At 43.9% G+C, this 20,607-nt stretch overlaps 1 protein-coding gene across 3 annotated transcripts in view; it reads right to left on the reverse strand.

Moving 5' to 3' along the window:
* The window catches only part of KTI12 (KTI12 chromatin associated homolog), an 80,158-nt gene that overhangs the window by 38,461 nt on the left and 21,090 nt on the right, over positions 1-20,607 (reverse strand). For all 3 annotated transcript variants that reach the window (XM_073650773.1, XM_073650772.1, XM_073650774.1), the window contains exons 3-4: positions 18,889-18,940; positions 13,514-13,566 (exon numbers count right to left, since the gene is read on the reverse strand). In XM_073650773.1, the coding sequence (XP_073506874.1) occupies positions 13,514-13,566; positions 18,889-18,940 (105 nt within the window). The remainder of the gene's footprint in view (positions 1-13,513; positions 13,567-18,888; positions 18,941-20,607) is intronic.

Genomic DNA, 20,607 nt, shown 5'->3' on the forward strand with positions numbered 1-20,607 from the left:
TGACCAAGTTGTCAAGCACTTTCCAAGTGATGCTAAAATCGCTTGGAAAGCGCTTGTCAACCCGCATGCAGAAATGCATGTGAAGAATGCTTCACATCCGCATGTCCCTGGCAGGAAAAACACATGTACAATCCGCACGCGTTTTTTTCTGCCAGGGAGATGCAGAAACGCTCAGGAAAAAATCCTGAGCATTTCTGCATCGTGTGCACATAGCCTTAAAGAGGAATGCGGTGGTTTCCAGTCGCTGCCGCTAACAGAGGTTAAACCAGGCGGTAAGTATAAAAAAAAACTTCCATTTCATTGCAACGTGTTTCGGAGTAGAACCTACTCCTTCCTGAGGCATAACAGAAAAGAAAGCGCCTCCTCCTTTCGGAAGGAGGTGATGTTTAATACACATTATCATTTAACAACTTGTTCAAATTAAGAACATTTAATTGGATACAAAAATATGCATAAAAAACAAATACAAAAAAAAGAAATATGACCCATTGGCAGGAGGGACTGCTCAATGTGGAGGGATTCAAAAGGCCCCATAAATAGGTTAGCGTAACTGGATGCAAAAAGCGTCCCCATCGCATAGCCCCTCAACTGCAGATAAGTCACAAATATATTATGTTTCAAAATAAATTCAATACCCTGAGGAATGGATCTCATTCTTTTTTATAGCACGTTCATAGACGACCCATTTTTTATTTGGACTGGCAGTGAAGAAGAAGCCATATCATTTGTGGACAATCTGAATGAGAACCAATGGTGTCTCACTTTCACCTTTTTGTATTCACAAAAGAAAATATAATTTTTTTTACCTGGTCTTATTCAAAGACGAGATAGGCAATAGACTTACAACCACATATTTCACAAATGTTCATCTTAATAGCTACCTTGAATTCTCCAGTAGTCATTAACCCAAATGGATCAGAAATATATTCTATGGACAATACTGGCGTATTCATAAGATTTGCAAATCAGATAAAGACTTTATAAATGAGTCTAAATTACTCAAAAAAAGATTAATTGAAAAGGGATACCCAAAGAAAATCCTTACAGATGCATTTAATACTATGAAAAAAATTAAACACAAGTCATCCTATTCTATCTGATGTTCTTCCCAGGGCTGTGGAGTCGGAGTCCATTTTGGTGGAGTCGGACCGACTCCAACTCCTACAATATATAATTAATTGTGTTCAGTAGTTCGATGCAGTTTGTGGGGAATATTTTTTCATAAGAATTTGGGAAAGCTATGAGATGTCCTATAAATGTCTGTCCTATTCCTGACTTAAGAGTCTAGACTTAAACATGAGCCATGTATGAGGGAGTCGGAGTCGTGGAGTCGGTGTCATGGAAATTGAGGAGTCGGAGGTTTGGCTTACCAACTCCACAGCCCTGGTTCTTCCCACCACATTATTATATTCAGACGTAATATGAATTTACAGAATCATTTAGCCCCAAGTCGGATTGAGAATAATAATAAAAAAAAAAAACACAATTTCCCCCCAAAAAATGCAGTAATAAAATCTGCTCTCTTTCCAGATCTTAAAGGTTGTTACCGCCGCCGCAATTCAAAGTGTAAATGCAGCACTATCATCATACATGGCTGCTCAACCTTTCAATAAATGGCTACTAAAGAGACTTTCCAGATTCATCAAATTTTCAAATCCTTTGTTATATATCTATTGGAGTGTGACTGTAATCTTCAATACGTACGGAGAACAATACAATCCATTAGATGTAGAATTAGTAAGCATAAATACAATATCAATACTGCCATTAATAATCATAGCTTATCAAGACACTTTACATAGAGCACAAACCTAACTCTATGAATCTACGTCTGACCATAATAGAACAAATTTCCGAACACATACCCAATAGATTTCAGAAATTAATCAGGAATCATATTTGATATTTAAATAATCTACTCTTGTTCCAGAGGGATTAAATAAAACTGTTGAGAATACAAGGTAGCAAATTAATACGTTAAATTAATAAAATCAATATTACAATTAGGTCTACACACTATTGACTTATAGGGGTTTTCCCATGAACAAAAGTTAATTTTAATCTATAGTTCTTGGAATAATAATAAGTTCCACAATTGTATGTGATTAAATAAAATGTTCCTGTGCTGAGATAATCTTGTAAATGTGCCCCTGCTGTGTACTGTGTAATGGCTGTGTATAACTGTGCTGGAACATGGTCTGATCATACTACATCTCCTGGGCAGGGGAGGACGCAAAAGAGTATGCAGATATTACAACAGGGGATCACAGCTGATTCTTTCTTTGAAGTAAAACATGTCTAAAAACAGGCAGTGAAATGTTTTACCTCACAAAAAAGAATCAGCTGTGATCCCCTGCTGTCCTGTCTGTATACTATCTTGCTTCCTCCCCTGCCAGGAGCTGTGGTATGATCAGAGCATGTTCCTGCACGGTCAGGCACAGCCATTACACAGTACACAGCAGGAGCACATTTATAAGATTATCTCAGCACAGGAACATTTTATTTTAACACATCCAATTGTGGAACTTATTATTATTCCAAGATCTATTAATTAAAATCAACTTTCGTTTGTGGGAAAACCCCTTTAAAATTGCGACCCCTTGCCAATATGTATATTGTATGCTTGGGTGTATAATTATAGTTCTCATTCAGAGATATATATATTATACATACACTGTGTGCAGAATTATTAGGCAAGTTGTATTTTAGAGGATTATTTTTATTATTGATCAACAACTATGTTCTCAATCAACCCAAAAGACTCAAATATCCAAGCTTAATATTTTTGGAAGTTGGAGTGGGTTTTTTTTAGATTTGGCTATCTTAGGAGGATATCGGTTTGTGCAGGTAACTATTACTGTGCAGAATTATTACGCAACTTAATAAAAACCAGATATAATCCCATCTCACTTGTTTATTTTCCCCAGGTAAACCAATATCAGTGCACAAAATTTAGAAATAAACATTTCTGACATGCAAAAACAAGAAAAAATAGTGATCAATATAGCCACCTTTCTTTATGCTGACACTCAACAGCCTTCCATCCATAGATTCTGTCAGTTGCTTGATCTGTTTTCAATCAACATTGCGTGCAGCAGCCACCACAGCCTCCCAGACACTGTTCCGAGAGGTGTACTGCTTTCCCTCCCTGTAGATCTCACATTTTATGATGGACCACAGATCAGGTGAACAAGGGGGACATGTCATTATTTTTTCTTCTTTTAGACCTTTACTGGCCAGCCATGCTGTGGAGTAGTTGGATGCATGCGATGGAGCATTGTCCTGCATGAAAATCACGTTTTTCTTGAACGATACCGACTTCTTCCTGTACCACTGCAGTAGGTCTGGGAGTTGCCAGAAACCGGCAGTAGGTCTGGGAGTTGAGCTTCACTCCATCCTCAACCCGAAAAGGTCCCACAAGTTCATCTTTGATGATATCAGCCCATACCAGTACCCCACCTCCACTTTGCTGGCATCTGAGTCGGAGTGGAGCTCTCTGCCCTTTACTCATCCAGCCTCTGGCCCATCCATCTGGCCCATCAAGAGTCACTCTCATTTCATCAGTCCATGAAACCTTTGAAAAATCAGTCTTAAGATATTTCTTGTCCCATTCTTGACGTTTTATCTTATGTTTTTCATTTGAAAACTGCATTTTGTGTTTACTTGTGTTATCTTTGTCTAATATTAAATCTGTTTTGTGATCTGAAACATTTAAGTGTGACAAACATGCAAAAGAATAAGAAATCAGGAAGGGGGAAAACACTTTTTCACACTACTGTATGTGTATATGTACTTTTTATGTCTTTTTCAGGCATATTTTTGTATTCAATGAAATGTTCTTAATTAAAGCGAGTGGCTATGTGACAACGTGTGTTTTTAAACATCACCTCCAACCCCTTCATAAGGGAGAAGGCGCTTCCTTTTCTGTTATGCCTGAGGAAGGAGTAGGTTCCACTCAGAAATACGTTGCAATAAATTGGGAGTTTTTTTATACTTACAGCCTGGATTAACTGTTGTTAGCGGCAGCGCCTGGGAATCACAGCATTCCTCTTTCCTTCACTTGTTATGTCCGCCCTCTATTTGGTCTGAGTACAGCAGCCGGAGCAGCAGCCACAATTGGAACGTACATCCCTCCTTATGTAGTTGTGCCGCACACAACCTGTTAAGGTAAACGATCAACCCTCCAACTCAGCCTCACCAGCTGCCCACGGTGTTACACAAGGAGCGCCTCTTGTTTTGTCTCTCTATAGCTTTAATTCTAGGAACAGGTTAAAAACTGCAACTAGAACAAAATTGTTCATGCAACATTAATTATTATTATTAAAAATAGTTAACCTTAGAATAGGTTATAAATAACAGATTTGTGGAAGTCCAACTCCCGGTATCCCTGTAGATCAGCTGACTATAGGTACAAAAGAGCTCAACTGCAGATTCCATAGAGTTGTAATACTAGACACAGCCACCTACCACAAGTATGGTGCTGTGTGATAAACAGTGAAGGGGCCATTGCACTGCTTTCAGCCAGTAGTTTGCAGACCCCCAGTGACCTCATATCAACGGCTTATACTAAAGTACTGATACACATTAGATAGCAATTAGTGATGAGCTAGCACTAAAATGCTCAGGTCGAGCAAATGGTTATGCTCGGGTGCTCGAACCCAAGTAATGAGCCCAATGTAAGTCAATTGGAAACTCAAGCATTTTCCGGCGCCCCCACACCGAGGTCTGGAGGGGGCCTAAAAATTGGTCAAATCGATGGAAACAGAGCTCAAATTACATGGGAACAGCATGGGGAAGACCCCTGGAAGCATCTCTGACTCCCAGGTCACTGTTGTCAACAATGTAGTCAGAGTATTACGCCACTTTTATAGACTCACAATAAAGCATACAAAAAGGATTTTCCTGGAAAAAATGTTATGGAACATTCTTTCTAGGGTAATGACTTGTATATAAGGCAAAATAAATAAACAAAAATGCTCTTCCACACCTTGGTCTATGTTCACACGTTGCATTTTTTGATGAATTTTGCACTTTTGCATTGCTTTCAACAGTGAAAAATACATTGACCAGTAAATGTCATTTTAACATTTTACTACCTTATCTGGCCGTGTGGTGTGTGAGACATGATCAGACACATCCAGTTTCATTTATGAAGGAGGGACTGTGAAAGTCACAAAGCCTATTTTAACAGGACCAGCAGATGTCCCTCACTATTGTTAGAGGGCCATCAGCCAGCTATGCTTTGCATAGGCGTATATTACTACTGCAATATAACGTATCCATCTCAGGTGGTCAAATTTTCTTTTTCGCAGATATTCTATAAATTTGGAAATTTGGATGTCCAGCAGGCGACCCTCACAATGTATGGATGTCCAGCAGGCGGCCCTCACAATTTATAGAGTGCCAGCAGGCGGCCTCCACTATTTTTAGAGGGCCAGAAGGCATCTTGGGGACAGATGAGAAACTGCAAATGGACACATTAAATCAGGATTATTAATTTTTAAATTTGATTAATTTGATTAATTTTGAAGAATTTCTGTCAATTATGATACATTTTTGTCAACTTTGATTAATTTCAGAGTACAGATCACTGTAAAAATTATGAATCCGGTCAATGAGTGCATGGAAAAAAATCTATCAAGTTATGCACTGTGGAAGATACATATGTATGTGACCAGAATGAACACTCATTTCCAGCTGATGTTACCGAGCACCTATCCCTATTCTAAATGCAGCAAACAGCGGTATCAATACGGAACAGAATTTTTTTAAAATTTTTTTTTAGCAGCACGCAGTATAATACAATAATCCCTGACTAGATGGCTGTAAGACACTATCTTTACTGCTATAGCTCACCTGTACATGAATTACAGATGAGAGGTAATATTGTACAATAAAAAATAGATTTTAACCGGCCCTGCATCGTATTTTTGTCTCCCTCGCCTGTATTCCTTGGTTGTCCAAGGAACTGTGACCTCTGCTGCCAGCGTTTTCAGATGGGAATTTTTTTTAATAATTCCGCATCAAGGGCCTTCAGTTACTGCAACATTTTACTAGACCTCTCCGCCGCGGGAAGGGGAGAAAGTTCTCCTGTTGCTCAAAATGCTACAACGCGAGGGTCACGGGAAAGGAAGCGGAACAAAGTCAGCCATGTGTGTCAGACTGCCAACAGCCAAGACTTTCCATTTCTGAACAAGAGGACGACTGTCCATGCTCTCCTCCTCCTCGTTCTTCCTCTCCTCAGGCCATCCACGCAGAACAGATGGCATGAATGTTGTGTGGGTAGTATCGTCTGTAGTGCAGGAAACCACCTCCTGTTCCTCCTCATTATCACCCTATCCGCATTGAGATGAGATGAGGCAGGGCTGAGCAGAATTTCCCTGTATATAGTTCTTTGCTCCATATCATCGTGATCCACCTACAAAGCCTCCTCTTTAATTGTAAGCAGCGAGCGTTTCAGTAGGCAGAGAAGTAGGATGGTGACGCTAATTATGGCATCATCGCCGCTCCTCATCTTGGTCGAGTCCTCAAAGTTTTGGAGAACGGTACAGACAGACATCCATGCCCACTCATCAGCTCTTATGTGAGGAAGCTGACCGGAATACCGACAGGCATGTTGAAGTTGGTACTCAACAACTGCCCTCTGCTGCTCACAAATCCTTTCCAACGCATGCAACGTTGAGATCCAACGCATGGTGACACTGCACACCAGTCGGTGCTGAAGCACGGCAGTGGAAGCTGAAGGTGACTTTATGAAATGGGCACACACGCGGCATACTTTCACAAGCAGCTCAGGCAAATTCAAATAGGTTTTGAGAAACCGCTGAACCACTAAGTTGAGCATATGGGCCAGGCGTGGTACATGTGCGAGGTTGCAAAGTCTCAGAGCCGCCACCAGGTTCCGGCCATTGTCACACACAACTATGCCTAGCTGTAGGTTCAGCAGTGAGAGCCACAGATCTGCCTGCTCTGTTACAGCTTTCAACAACTCTGCAGCGGTGTGCGGTTTGTCACCTAAACATATTAGCTTCAGCACAGCCTGTTGACGCTTGGCCAAGGCAGTGCTTCTAGCTTCCGACTGATGTGGTCATTTCGGAGATGGAGGCTAAAGAGGAGGAGGTGCAGGAGCTGTAGAATGTTGGGGCAACCCTGATTGACCCAGGGATCGCAATCCTTGGCGTCGGGAGGACGTGTTCCATCCCAGGATCCGATTGGGTCCTGGCTTCCACAATATTAACCTAGTGAGCCATCAATGAGATGTACCGTCCCTGGCCACAAGCACTTGTCCATGTGTCTATGGTTAGGTTGACCTTCCCAGTAACTGCGTTGGTGAGGGCATGGGTAATGTTCTGGAACAAATGCTTGTGTAAGGCGGTGAAGGCACACCAGGAGAAATAGTGGTGGCTGGAGACTGAGTACTGCGGGATGGCCGCGGCCATCAGGTTGCGGAAAGCTTTCATCTCCAAGAGCCTAAAAGGCAACATTTCCAGTGCAAGCAGTCGAGAAATGTGTCAGTTTAGTATTGTGGACTGTGGGGCGTTGGCTGCGTATTTGCATTTGCATTCAAAGGACTCGGGTAGGGACAACTGAACGCTGCGCTGGGACAAGGACGTGGTTGCTGATGGTGGTAGTTGTAAGTGTGCAACGACAGGTACATGGTGGGACGCATTTTCGCCTGAGCCATGGACAGGGGATTGGCATGCATGCACAACAGCGGAATAGGCAATGGTGTCACCCGCAGACACTCTTTCTGGACCTTGGCGTTCGGCCCAACTAGTTGGATGCTTTGCTGTCATGTGCCTGAGCATGCTGGTGGTGGTCAGGCTGGTAGTTTTGCTGCCCCTGCTGACGCTGGCAAGATAGATGTTGCAAATGGCCTTTTTGGGGTTAACTTGAAAGTCTTTAAAAAAGAGCCAGACACGGGAAGACTTAACAGTTGGACTGGCAACTTCCCTCGTGTTGGTCTTCTGGGGAACACTTGTCCGCCTTGTGTCTGTGGCCACCCCACTGCTTGTTCCTGCCTATTGTGGTGCTACGGCTCCCTCCCCCTCTGCGCTGCTGTCCTCGCTGCCAGGTTGGGTCAGTGACTTCGTCGTCCACCACCTCGTCTTCCATGTACGCACCCTGGGCTGCCTCCTGACTTTCTGGCAATTGTGTCTCATCATCATCCACCTCTTGTGACAGTAATTACACTTTCCCACCGTCGCCTTCGTGTGACCGTGGCTGTTCAAATATTTGGGCATCGGTGCATGAAACCTCCTCATGTCCCGCTTCAAGCGGGCTGGGCGAGAAGCCCGAATCTATAAATGGAAAATGGAAAAGTGAACAGCTCTTCTGAGTGTCCAAGTGTGGGATCACTTGTCTCCGGGCACTCGGCATGGTGGGAGGGAGGAAGATCAGGGTGAGGAACATGTGGTCCAGACTCATGGCTACTGAGACTGGACCGTGTGGAAGACAGGGTGGTGGTGGTAATTGACTGGAAGCATTAATTGCTATCCAACCAAAAACCTTTTCAAACTGGTCTGGCTTCAAGAGTGATGTTCCGCAGACCCCTACAAAGAGGGACAGGAATGTAGGGCGACATGATGTGGGTGTTTGTTGTGCTTGTTAGCAGGCACAATTTCAGCTTGCCCACGGCCTCGGCCTCTGCGTGCACCATCACCATCGGGTCCACATCCCTGTCCCTTGCCACTCACTTTGCCCATTTTAAATGGAGTAGAATATTTGTCACGTTCCCAAAAATGTCAGGATTATTACCGCAGTAATATAGGATCACGTCTGCTGTTTGACAAGTTCCTCTGCTTCCACAATACAGCAATGCTATTAAAATCAACCAAATCCGGCTGTATGCTGCTAACAAGCAAATGGAGCAATAAAAATGGTGCATTATATTGCTTTTCAACAAAATTATCAGGATTAAGAGCAAAAAGATTTTTAGCCCTGATAGCTAGGGCTATGGATATGAGTAACAGCAGCAGAAAGAATGTACAATGGACCCTATTTTGTTGTATACGCTCTCCACAAACTTTGCCTGCCTAACTACTGCTATCACCAGGATTAATATGCATCAGAATCATATGTGAGGATAGTGGAGAGTAGTATGGCTCATATTATAGCACTATAGCCTAGTAACCTTTTCATCATGTTTATACGTCCCCTGAGGAATCTTGAGAATAGAAGAAAGGTGTCGGGACACATGAGAGGCATATTCTAAAGGGCTAGTGCAGGGCCTGTTATTGCAGTGGTAGCTGTGGACTGCCCTTGTCAGGGCGGGAGCAAAGTGTAACTAGGGCAGTGCAGTACCCCGTGAGGGTTTAATAGGGGCAGAACCATACGCCTTTTTGAACATGCTGCTGGGATCCTCTGGTCCGACTCCTGCTCCTTTTCAAAGGGGGATCCATGAGAACCTACTACTAACAACTCAACTCAACGATGGGTGAGGACGTTCCAATATACATATGTTTTTATTATGTCTAATTCACCATTGGGGTGATTTTTGGTGCATATTTATGACCTAACAGTCTATTATATTGCCTGACTTAAGGACATCTGTGGTGCACTGACTATTTAACAAATGCATTGCACGTGTTGTTTCTCAGTTGTGGTGTATACTATTTCTTAATGACATCACTATTTGTTACATTGATTGTCCACATTAGTTATTTTCTTCTTGACAGGTTTACCTTTAACACAAAGTCTATACTTATACACATTTATGTGGCGTCTTACACCTGTCATTATTTGCATACAGTGGTGCAATATTACATCCTTATGTGGCATCATACATGTTTTCTGGATGTTACTGCATGGCAATATTAACCGTACAGTTCTCTTCTTTTTTGCTTTTATCAAGATTTGCCTATTTATTAAGTGATTAGATTCAAAGTTATGTTTTAGCTACCCTTGCTGCTCTTACTGTTGTACAATAGGGTTACGAGACCATTGGTTATCTATCACCCTTGCTGATCTACTTCCACAATACAGTAATGCTATTAAAATCAACCAAATCTAGCTGTATGCTGCTAACAAGCAAATGGATCAGTAAAAATGGTGCATTATATTGCTTTTCAACAAAATTATCAGGAAATAAGAGCAAAAATATTTTATCCCTGATATCTATGGATATGAGTAACAGCAGCAGAAAGAACGTGCAAAGGACCCTATTCTGTTGTATACACTCTCCGCAAACTCTGCCTGCCTAACTCCTGCTATCACCAGGATTAATATGCATCACAATTAGTCCTTAGAAGGACTGTTAGTTTAGATTTATAATAGTGTGGAATACCTCACTAGAATAAATGCCAATTCTCTTCCTCAGTTAGCAGCACCTCTACCTACTCTGCCTGTCTGACGGGTAGACTGTGACGAGCATAGGGTCCCGGGTCTTATACAGACCCGATGACACTATGCGGCCAGCCAGTCACTGTAATGCCACAACCAACATTTCTGCGGCATTACAGTGTCTGGCAGACAATCCCTGCATGTTCATTCACTGTCTAAACATGCGGTGCGGGGACTCGAGCTCCCACTTGAGCATTCCAAAAATACTCACCGAGCATCTCGAGCAATGAGATGCTGGGGCGAGTATCAAATAGTGGTGAGCATGCTCGCTCATCACTAATAGCAATCATTCGGCTGACAGCTCCAATGACAGCTATCACCCCCATCTCCCATATACACAGGAGTGCTCAGTTTGGACAAGAGCTCCTGTGTTCTCTATGAGAAGTCTACTCCCACACTCCTCTGTCAGAGGGTCATCTCCCAGAGTACAGAGGCTTTTGGAAATATAACAGGTCAGATGCTTCACTCCCCTGACATTCTCTAGTCGTGGGAAGAGTCAGGAGGCCTCCATACACATTAGATTGTTGGCGAATCCCATCGATATAGGACTGATAATACATATTAGACCAAAATCGGTTTAAGTAGATGGGGAAAAGAACATTAACGTGTTTCACCGTGTCCAAACGTGATGTGTAGAATCCTAAGAAGAACCTCTCGCTCCTGCCAGCTCGCAGGTAATCATTCAAGAAAGAAACATTGTTTTGATGTAGGTTTTATCCATAAATGCAGATTTATTCCATCGTCATTTAACAATCACAACATAGCAGCCATTAATTCACTTCACTGGTGAGTTTCAACCATATTGGTTTTGGTCATATTGACCGAAATGTGTCAGTGAAGTGAAAGAATGGCTGCTATGTTGTGATTTTTAAATGAAAATGGAATAATAATAATCTTTATTTTTATATAGCGCTGACATATTCCGCAGCGCTTTACATACATTATCGTCGCTGTTCCCATCGGGGCTCACAATCTAGATTCCCTATCAGTATGTCTTTGGAGTGTGGGAGGAAACCGGAGAACCCGGAGGAAACCCACGCAAACACAGGGAGAACATACAAACTCCTTGCAGATGTTATCCTTGGTGGGATTTGAACCCAGGACCCCAGCGCTGCAAGGCTGCAGGGCTAACCACTGAGGAACCGTGCTGCCCACAAACTGCTTTTATGGATAAGACATTCAGCAAAAGCATTTGCCTTTATAAGACTAATGAGTTGGTGGATTTTAGGATAGACCATCAATTGTATAGTGTCAGGAATCCCTTTAAATCTGGTTTGTTTCTATGTATCATACAACTAATGTGCAACCTTATTAATAGAGAATTAATGCTTCTATAGTATAGTATACCCATAGGCGGATTATAATGAGGACAATCTGGGCTACCGACCGGTGCTCCGGGGGGCCCGTGGCCAGATTGCCCTCATTATAATATGTGTGGCGTCGGCGCCCATGCGGCACATACCGGCAGACAGTGGCGGGGGGGCCCCCGGATCGCTCCACCAGCAGCTGTGCAGGGCCGCTGCTTCTTCTTCGGCCGGGCCAGCACTGTACCTGTTAACTTCCTTGTGTGCTGGCCCGGCCGCGTCACAGCTAGGAGACACGGCCCTGTGCGCGGCCGTGTCTGCTAGTGTGACGTCACACATTGTGCGCCCTGCACTGCTGCACCGGAGAGGAGCTAGACGACAGGAGCCGGGGGATGGTGAGTGTGTGTGTGTGTCAGAGTGTGCAGGCAGATATCATTGTGTGATGTCTGTTTATATGCATTTTTGTGTTTCAAATGTGTTTATGCGTGTATGTATACGTCTGTATATGTTATTGTGTGTGCGTGACTGCGTGTGGCCTCCCGCTGTCTCTGGGGGGGCGCCGTGCGGTGTGTATAGATGGCTACATGCGGCCTCCCGCTGTCTCTGGGGGGGCGGCGTGTGCGGTCTTCCGCTGTATCTGGGGGGGCGCCGTGCGGCCTCCCGCTGTGTATAGATGGCTACGTGCGGCCTCCCGCTGTGTATAGATGGCTACGTGCGGCCTCCCGCTGTGTATAGATGGCTACGTGCGGCCTCCCGCTGTGTATAGATGGCTACGTGCGGCCTCCCGCTGTGTATAGATGGCTACGTGCGGCCTCCCGCTGTGTATAGATGGCTACGTGCGGCCTCCCGCTGTGTATAGATGGCTACGTGCGGCCTCCCACTGTGTATAGATGGCTACGTGCGGCCTCCCACTGTGTATAGATGGCTACGTGCGGCCTCCCACTGTGTATAGATGGCTACGTGCGGACTCCTGCTGTGTATAGATGGCTACATACGGCCTCCCGCTGTGTATAGATGGCTACGTGCGGCCTCCCGCTGTGTATAGATGGCTACATGCGGCCCCCTGTTGTGTATAGATGGCACCGTGCGGCCTCCCGCTGTGTATAGATGGCACCGTGCGGCCTCCCGCTGTGTATAGATGGCACCGTGCGGCCTCCCGCTGTGTATAGATGGCTATGTGCGGCCTCCTGCTGTGTATAGATGCTACGTGCGGCCCCCTGCTGTGTATAGATGGCTACGAGCGGCCTCCCGCTGTGTATAGATGGCTACGTGCGGCCTCCCGCTGTGTATAGATGGCTATGTGCAGCTTCCCTCTGTGTATAGATGGCACCATGCGGCCTCCCGCTGTGTATATGAGGATTATGGCAGCTCATATTTTATGTAGGGTCTCATACTGTATATAGGGGACGTCAGCATACTTAATTGTGCTCAATATTAAGTCATGCAATTAATGTAAAAAAAAAATTATCATCATCAATATTGTGCCAAATTAATTTCACATGAACTATCACATGATTTATCACAGGGGATCATGTGACATGTCACGTGATACATCAGGTGGGGGGAGGGGTGGCGTGCCTTCTAAACTGCCCGGAGCCCTTGCTACTCTTAATCCACCCCTCAGTATACCTGAACTCAAAACGAGCATTATATTTGCTTTATCTCTTTGGCTTATGCATTAGACATCTCACACATAGTCTTCCTTATTCTTGGGAAGCTTTGATGATCACTTGTCTTGATGACACGAGATAGTATGTTTTAAATAACTGTCATATGGCTATAGGTTAATGGGCCAGAGACATGACACCTAGCAAAATTCATTTTATTATTCCTTAAGCAAAAGACATTGGAAGAAGATAAGCAGTCACCTTTAATATAATTGAGAGAGTCCAGAACTACAACATCTTCTTTATTTAATTTCCTAAAATAGAAGAAAACAATAATATATTTTAGTACAGGAGTTTACAATTCTGCACAATCTAATCCACCCCAATCCCCAGACACAAAACCACCCACAAATTAGATTTGTTCAGTAGTACTCTGACCTCTGTTTAATGAAATGTAGAGAGTTAAGACATTAAAAAGGTATTGAATGATCTGCAACATTAAGAAGCGGCCAAGACATAAGAACATTTCCTGCCAGGTAAACAAAGATGTTCAATTATATTTATTGTATTTCTTTTCACTGTACAGGAAAAACCACACACGAATGACAGGCTTTAGCTCGAGGTTAAGGTGAACCTCTGATTCGAAGGTACACAGGTTTACAAATTAAATAAATGCATCATCTCCAACTTCTATATAAACCCACTGCAAGCACAAGCGACTTGTGCCTAGAGCATCTCATCAATAAGTCGATGGTTTTAGGCTAAGTGCCCACGATGCAGAAATGCTGCATACTTTTTACGCTTCTCCCTGGCAGGAAAAACGCATGTGGATTTTACATGCGTTTTTCCCGCCAGGTAGAAGCGTTTGTCAAGCGTTCTTCACATGCATTTCTGCATGCGGGTTATCATCCGCTTTTCCAAGCGATTTTAGCATCACTTGGAAAAGTGTTTGACAACTTGGTCACACTATATAAATCCATGCAACCGGCATGGATTTATATAGTGTGACCAAGTTAATAGTTAAAAAAGGAATAAAAATGGTAAAAAATAAACATTATACTCACCTTCCGATGGTCCCCGGTCTCCTTAGCAATGTCCCCCGGTCTCCTGTACGGCTCGCGATGGTGTAAAAGGACCTTTCATGATGTAATTTAGTCATGTGACAGGTCATGCGACGTCGGCCGTCGCGTGACCTGTCACATGACTAAATTACGTCATGGAAGGTCCTTTTAGACCATCGCGAGTCGCCAGGGAACCAGGACGCATCGCTAAGGAGACCGGGGACCATCGGAAGGTAAGTATAATGTTTATTTTTTTATTTTAAATTCTTTTTTTTTTACAGGTACTATGGTACACGGGTCTGGATGAGAGTCTCCTCTTCTCCAGACCCGGGTACCATCCGCACATTGAATCGCTTAATATCCGCATGTGCACAAGTAGTCGTGCGGATATTATGTATTTCAATGCAAGTCAATGGCGGCAATTACGCTGCGTGTCCGCAAAATTAATGGACATACTGCGGATTTTTCCGCAATGATAATCCGCAGAGGAAATTTCCGCAGCATGTGCACAGCACATGCGGATTATCATTGGGGACCATGGGGCATGTATTACCAAGCGTTTTCGCTGGAGAAATTCCGCGGCAAAAATGCTTGAAAAACGTATAGTGGGCACTCAGCCTTATAGTTCCCTAATTAGCAGAAGGGCACCACAGAGGATCATTGTAGGGTATAAGGTAACTGCACATAATCGACTCCTTTTAGAGAACTCAAGTAGCTGTAATTCAGCAGAAAAAGAAACTTCTCTTGAATAAATACTTGGGTTGCAGCGAACTGTGATTTCATGCCATTTGTAGACCAGAACAATGCAGGCTGCCCGGAGGTGTATCTGGTGGAAGGGGGCAGGCAGGGCATCTGCACCGAGCGCAGCCAACAGGGGGGAGCTGTCAGGCTGCCTAATGCGGCGGTCCGAAGTGTCTGCCCCAGCTGGTGTATTTTTCCGCCCCCCAGACTGGGAGTCGGCCGTTCTCTGACAAGCTGACAGCCTGCTTACAGTGAACAATTGTACTCGCATCTTTCAGATGGGAGTACAATTGAAGCACTGACCGCTGGAGCGACAGCAGCATGATCAGATCATGTGATCATGCTGCTGACGTCACTCGCCGATGCTGCATAGGCATGCATTGGTGGTAAGTGATCGGGTGGAGCTGAAGACACCGAAGATTCAGTGTAATAGGGGAGTGGGGGGGGGGCAGATTTAGTGTGCGCAGGGGAGAAATTCAGTGCTCTCGGGGGAGAAATATAATATGGGAAGAGGGGGTCGGGATGATTCGAGGACACAGTTTGGGGAGCAAGGAGGGAACAGGTGCAGACAATATGGGGAGCGGGAGAAATTTCAAGATACTGTATGAGGAACAAGTGAGGAGATGGGAGGCATGTATGAGGAAACAGTATGGGGGATGGGTGCAGATACAATATGGAGAGTGGGGGATGGGTGCAGACACAGTATGGTGAGTGGGGGGTGAGTAGGGACACAGTATGAGGAGCGAGGGGGGAATGTATAAGGGGGAGCTAGGTGCAGACAATACAGTGAGTGGGGGAATGGTGCAGACACAGAATGGGGAGGATGGGTGCGAACGCAGTATGGGGAGCTTGGGGGGGGGGGGAGATATGTGGACACAGTATGGGGAGCGAGTGGGGGGTATGGGTGTAGACAGGATGAGGAGTGAGGGTGACGGCATGTGTGCAAACACAATATGGGGAGCGAGGGTGATGGGATGTGTGCAGACACAGTATGGGGAGCAAGGGTGATGGGATGTGTGCAGACAAAGTATGGGGAGCGAGGGTGATGTAGTGATGTGTGAGGAGGAAGTATGGAGAGCAAGGGGGTAAATATTTGAGGAGACGGTAAGATTAGCTGGGGGAGGTGTGAGAGGAGACAGTATGAGAAGGGAGGGGAAAATGTGTGAGGAGACTATTGAGGGGAATAGTGTGAGAAGACAGTATGGGAAAGAAATGTTTAAGTGGGCACAGAATAGAGACCGAGTAGTGTGGAGGGGGGGGTAGCATGATGGGACAGTGTAAGGGCACAGCAGAAGGGGTGTGTGATGAGGGGGCACACTATAGAGACTGGGCCCTATAGGGGACACATGGTGTGAGAGGACAGTGTGAAGAGGGGGCCCAGTATGGAAAGGAGAGGGCAGTGTGGAGGGCATGTACTATAAGGGGGAAAGTGTGGGGGTCATATTTTGTGAAGGATAATTGTAATGGCCAATTATTTATTCAGGGGCTCAGGTAGGGAACATATTTTTATTCAGGAGCATTATAATTACACTGCTATTTTTAAGGGTATCATATGGGCATGTGCTGCAGAAGACCGGAGAAGATGGAAGTCTGCAGAGACTAGCTGTGGATGAGAAAAGTCATCATGGCATCTGGACAAGATGAAGAAAAGAAAGAGAACAATTCCAATCAGAGACAACGTCATGCATCACGGTCCTGGATGTAAACGTTTTTTGTGATACTGACCAATTCTCATATTTTTATTTATGTTAGGAGCATTAAAGGTGTTGTCCACGTTTGTGATGAGTCTACAGTCATTGTATGTGACTGCAGACTTCTGAATTCTCACAGTGAGCACTTCACGCAGTCAGGATTCTCTGGTACCAGTGATTTGTATACATGCAGTCACGTGCCGACTAGATATGCATGGCCTCACTCAATGAAAATGAATTGAGCGAGGCCGGACACGTCTAGTCAGAATGTGGCCTGAAATATACAAATCACATACTTGTGCTGACATGACTGTCCACTCTTGCCACCGGCAATGGAAAAAAGTGTGCAGTACATGCACTGTAAGAATTCAGAAACCTGCAGTCACATATAGTGACTGCAGACTGTCATCTCAAGCCTGGACAAGCCTTTTATAAAATGAAGCCCTGCAGCATGTCAATCCTAACAGCGTGTAATATACTCACTGTCAGGATTCAGCTCTGCTTGCAGGTTCCAGCAGTCATCACATGGCCACTTCACTCACATGCGATTTTTATGCTTATGGTCACGTGACAACAAGCTACTCTTTCTGTTTCTCTCAGTTTCTCACTGAACATTGAAAGAATCAGGAAGATCGCTCGTCGGCATGTGACTAAGTGTGCAAATTGCATATGTGCTTGGGAGGGAGTCAAACTGAATTCTTGCCCCAGGTATCAGAAAACCTAGATACACCTCTGAGGCTGCCATTCACAAACATGTTGGTAGACTGCAGGGAAGCTTAAGTGAATGATCATAAAGCACCCAATGGGTTTGTGGTCTATCCATAGAATAGATGATAGGGAACACATTCCAGATCACTGGGGCTTGGACAGCAGAGACATTCACCAATCCCAAAGCTCTTCATAGCCCCATCCGAAAGGAGCAGAGGTCAAGCAGGCACACCTCCAGCTTTCTCCATTCATTCTCTATGGGACTGCTGGAAATAGCTGAGGGGCACATGATAAACCTACACTCCATTAAGACGGTGCCCCTTCAGAGCCCCATTCTGGGGATTGGTCAAGGTCCAGCGATTGTTAAAATATCCGGTAGGGAACAACTTCAAAAATTGGTATAAACACTTTAAAGGGAATCTATCACCAGGTTTTTGCTACCTAATCTGAGATCAGTATAATGTAGAGACAGACACCCTAATCCCAGTGATGTGTCACTTACTGGGCTGCTTGCTGAAGTTTTGATAAACTCATTGTTTTGTCAGCAGGAGAACATCACTAGAGGATGAGTAAATCTGCTGTCAATGAAGTCCTCCATACTCATGAGCTCTGTATAACCTCCCAATTCAGAGAATCTGCAGCAGATAAAACAGTAACTTTATCAAAACTGCAGCAAGCAGCCCAGTAAGCATAGCTGTGGAGTCTGAGTCGTGGAGTCGGAGCCCATTTTGGTGGAGTCGGTATAAATATATATATACTCCGACTCCTAAAATATATAATAAATTGGGTACAGTAGTACAATGCAGTTTGTGGGGAATATTTTTTCATAAGAATTTGGGAAAGTTATGAAATGTCCTATAAATGTCTGTCCTATTCCTGATCTAAGGGTCTAGACTGAGATGAATCTGTGCTACAGTAAATTTATCCCTTAAACATGAGCCATGTATGAGGGAGTCGAGGAGTCGGTGTCATGAAAATTGAGAAGTCGGAGGTTTGGCTTACCGACTCCACAGCCCTGCCAGTAAGGGACACGTCGCTGGAATCAGGGTCTCTGCCCCTACGTGATGCTGCTCTCAGGTGGTGTAGCAAAAACCTTGTGGCAGATACCCTTTGAACTTGATTCAGATTTATATGGAAACCATGAAAAGCAAGAACAAGTTATGATCACCAAGTTGGTGATCCACAAGTTACGGTGGCTCAGTAGTTAGTTTTGTCATCCTTTGCTTTCAACTTAAACAAGGATAAAATTTGTATGGCGTTTGTATGCTCCTCTTGTGTCTTTGTGGGTTTCCTCCCAGACTCCCAAAAAAAAACATACTAAAGGGTTAATTTGGAATTTAGATTGCGAGTTGCACTGTAGACAGGGAACAGTGGGGGTAATGCCAATCAGTGTAAAGTGCTGTATAAATCAAAATAATGAGAAATTATTTTTAACCTTTCAACTTCTGCCCTTAAAGCTCCACGTAGATCTTTCTCTTTTCTGGAATCTGTAATAGAAAGATTTCCTCTCGTTATTAAACTATTACTAGTTTTACACATAAAAAAATGATGTTTTCAATGCAATGTCACTGTAATATCTGAAGGAACAAGCCTGATGTAAATCCCATGGGGGCTTTCCATTTTATTATGGAAAGTACAATTACACCACTGCTACACAATGAATATGTCCTGGGAGCAGCAATTAGCAATGTACAGACCAAGCTTTTCACCGGCATTAATAACATTTCACACTCACCAGATCTCCTAGCAACTCTAGCTACCCGATGTCCGCCCTGACACCCATATAGCTGCAAAGACTCCGTCTATGGGGTACACTGTATCCAAAAACAGAAAGACTGAAGCACTGGTCTCTTAGTTAAAGAATCTGTCAGCAGGTTTTTGCTGCCCCATCTGAGAGCAGCATGATGTGGGGCAGAGACACCGATTCCAGCAGTGTGTTACTTAGTGGGATGCCTGCTAGAGCCGTGATAAAATACCTGATTTATCTGCTACAGATCTAGCAGTTCTCTGAATGCTGAGCTCAGTATAACCCCGCCCCCATGACTGACAACTTTCTGTGTACACTGTGCATAGGCAGAAAACGGCCAATCAGTTCTGGCAGTGGGGTTATACAGAGCTCATGCATATGGGGGACTACATTGGCAGCAGGTTTACTAGTCCTCTAGTGATAAATTCCCTGCTGAAAAATCAGTTATTTTATCAAAACTACAGCAAGCAGCTGTAAGTGATACAATCACTGTAATCAGGGTCTCTGTCACCTAATTTGACAGCAGGGGCAGATAAAGGGAATCTATATAAACAATAATGAGCAAGTGACAAGTTAGAGTCCCCTGCGGCTGCATGTTTCACGGTTGTTAGAGGCCACAAAACATGTGGGGATTGCCTGACAAACACTGTCAAATATCTGCATGTTTTGTGGCTGATTAACAGTCACGGAACATGCGGCCGTGGGGACTCAAACATGTCACTTGAGCACCCGCGAAACTGTGTATACCCAAGCACCCTAGTCAAACTCGAATAACGAGCACTTACGCTCATCAGTAATACATATATTTGGCTACCTCTTTACTGAAATTAATAAGTGGTAGGCCCAAAAAGACCACATTAAATCTCTCAACAGGTTTGTGCTTCCCAATCTAAATGCAGCATGATGTGGAGGCAGAGAGTCTGATTCCAGCGTTTACAGGGCTGAGTGGTGCAGTCTTATAATATCACTGATTTATCTGCTGCAGCTCTGCTGGTCTTCTCAATGATGAAATCTGTCTCTGTCCCACCCACACCATTTATTGCCAGCTTTCTGCCTACAATATATATATATATATATATATATATATATATATATATATATATATATATATATATATATATATATATATATATATATATATATATTTACAGTACAGACCAAAAGTTTGGACACACCTTCTCATTTAAAGATTTTTCTGTATTTTCATGACTATGAAAATTGTACATACACACTGAAGGCATCAAAACTATGAATTAACACATGTGGAATTATATACTTAACAAAAAAGTGTGAAACAACTGATAATATGTCTTAAATTCTAGGTTCTTCAAAGTAGCCACCTTTTGCTTTGATGACTGCTTTGCACACTCTTGGCATTCTCTTGATGAGCTTCACGAGGTAGTCACC

Source organism: Phyllobates terribilis, unplaced genomic scaffold, assembly GCF_046119375.1.
Source record: "Phyllobates terribilis strain yellow unplaced genomic scaffold, ASM4611937v1 Scaffold_11__3_contigs__length_659146591, whole genome shotgun sequence".
Lineage (NCBI taxonomy): Eukaryota > Metazoa > Chordata > Amphibia > Anura > Dendrobatidae > Phyllobates > Phyllobates terribilis.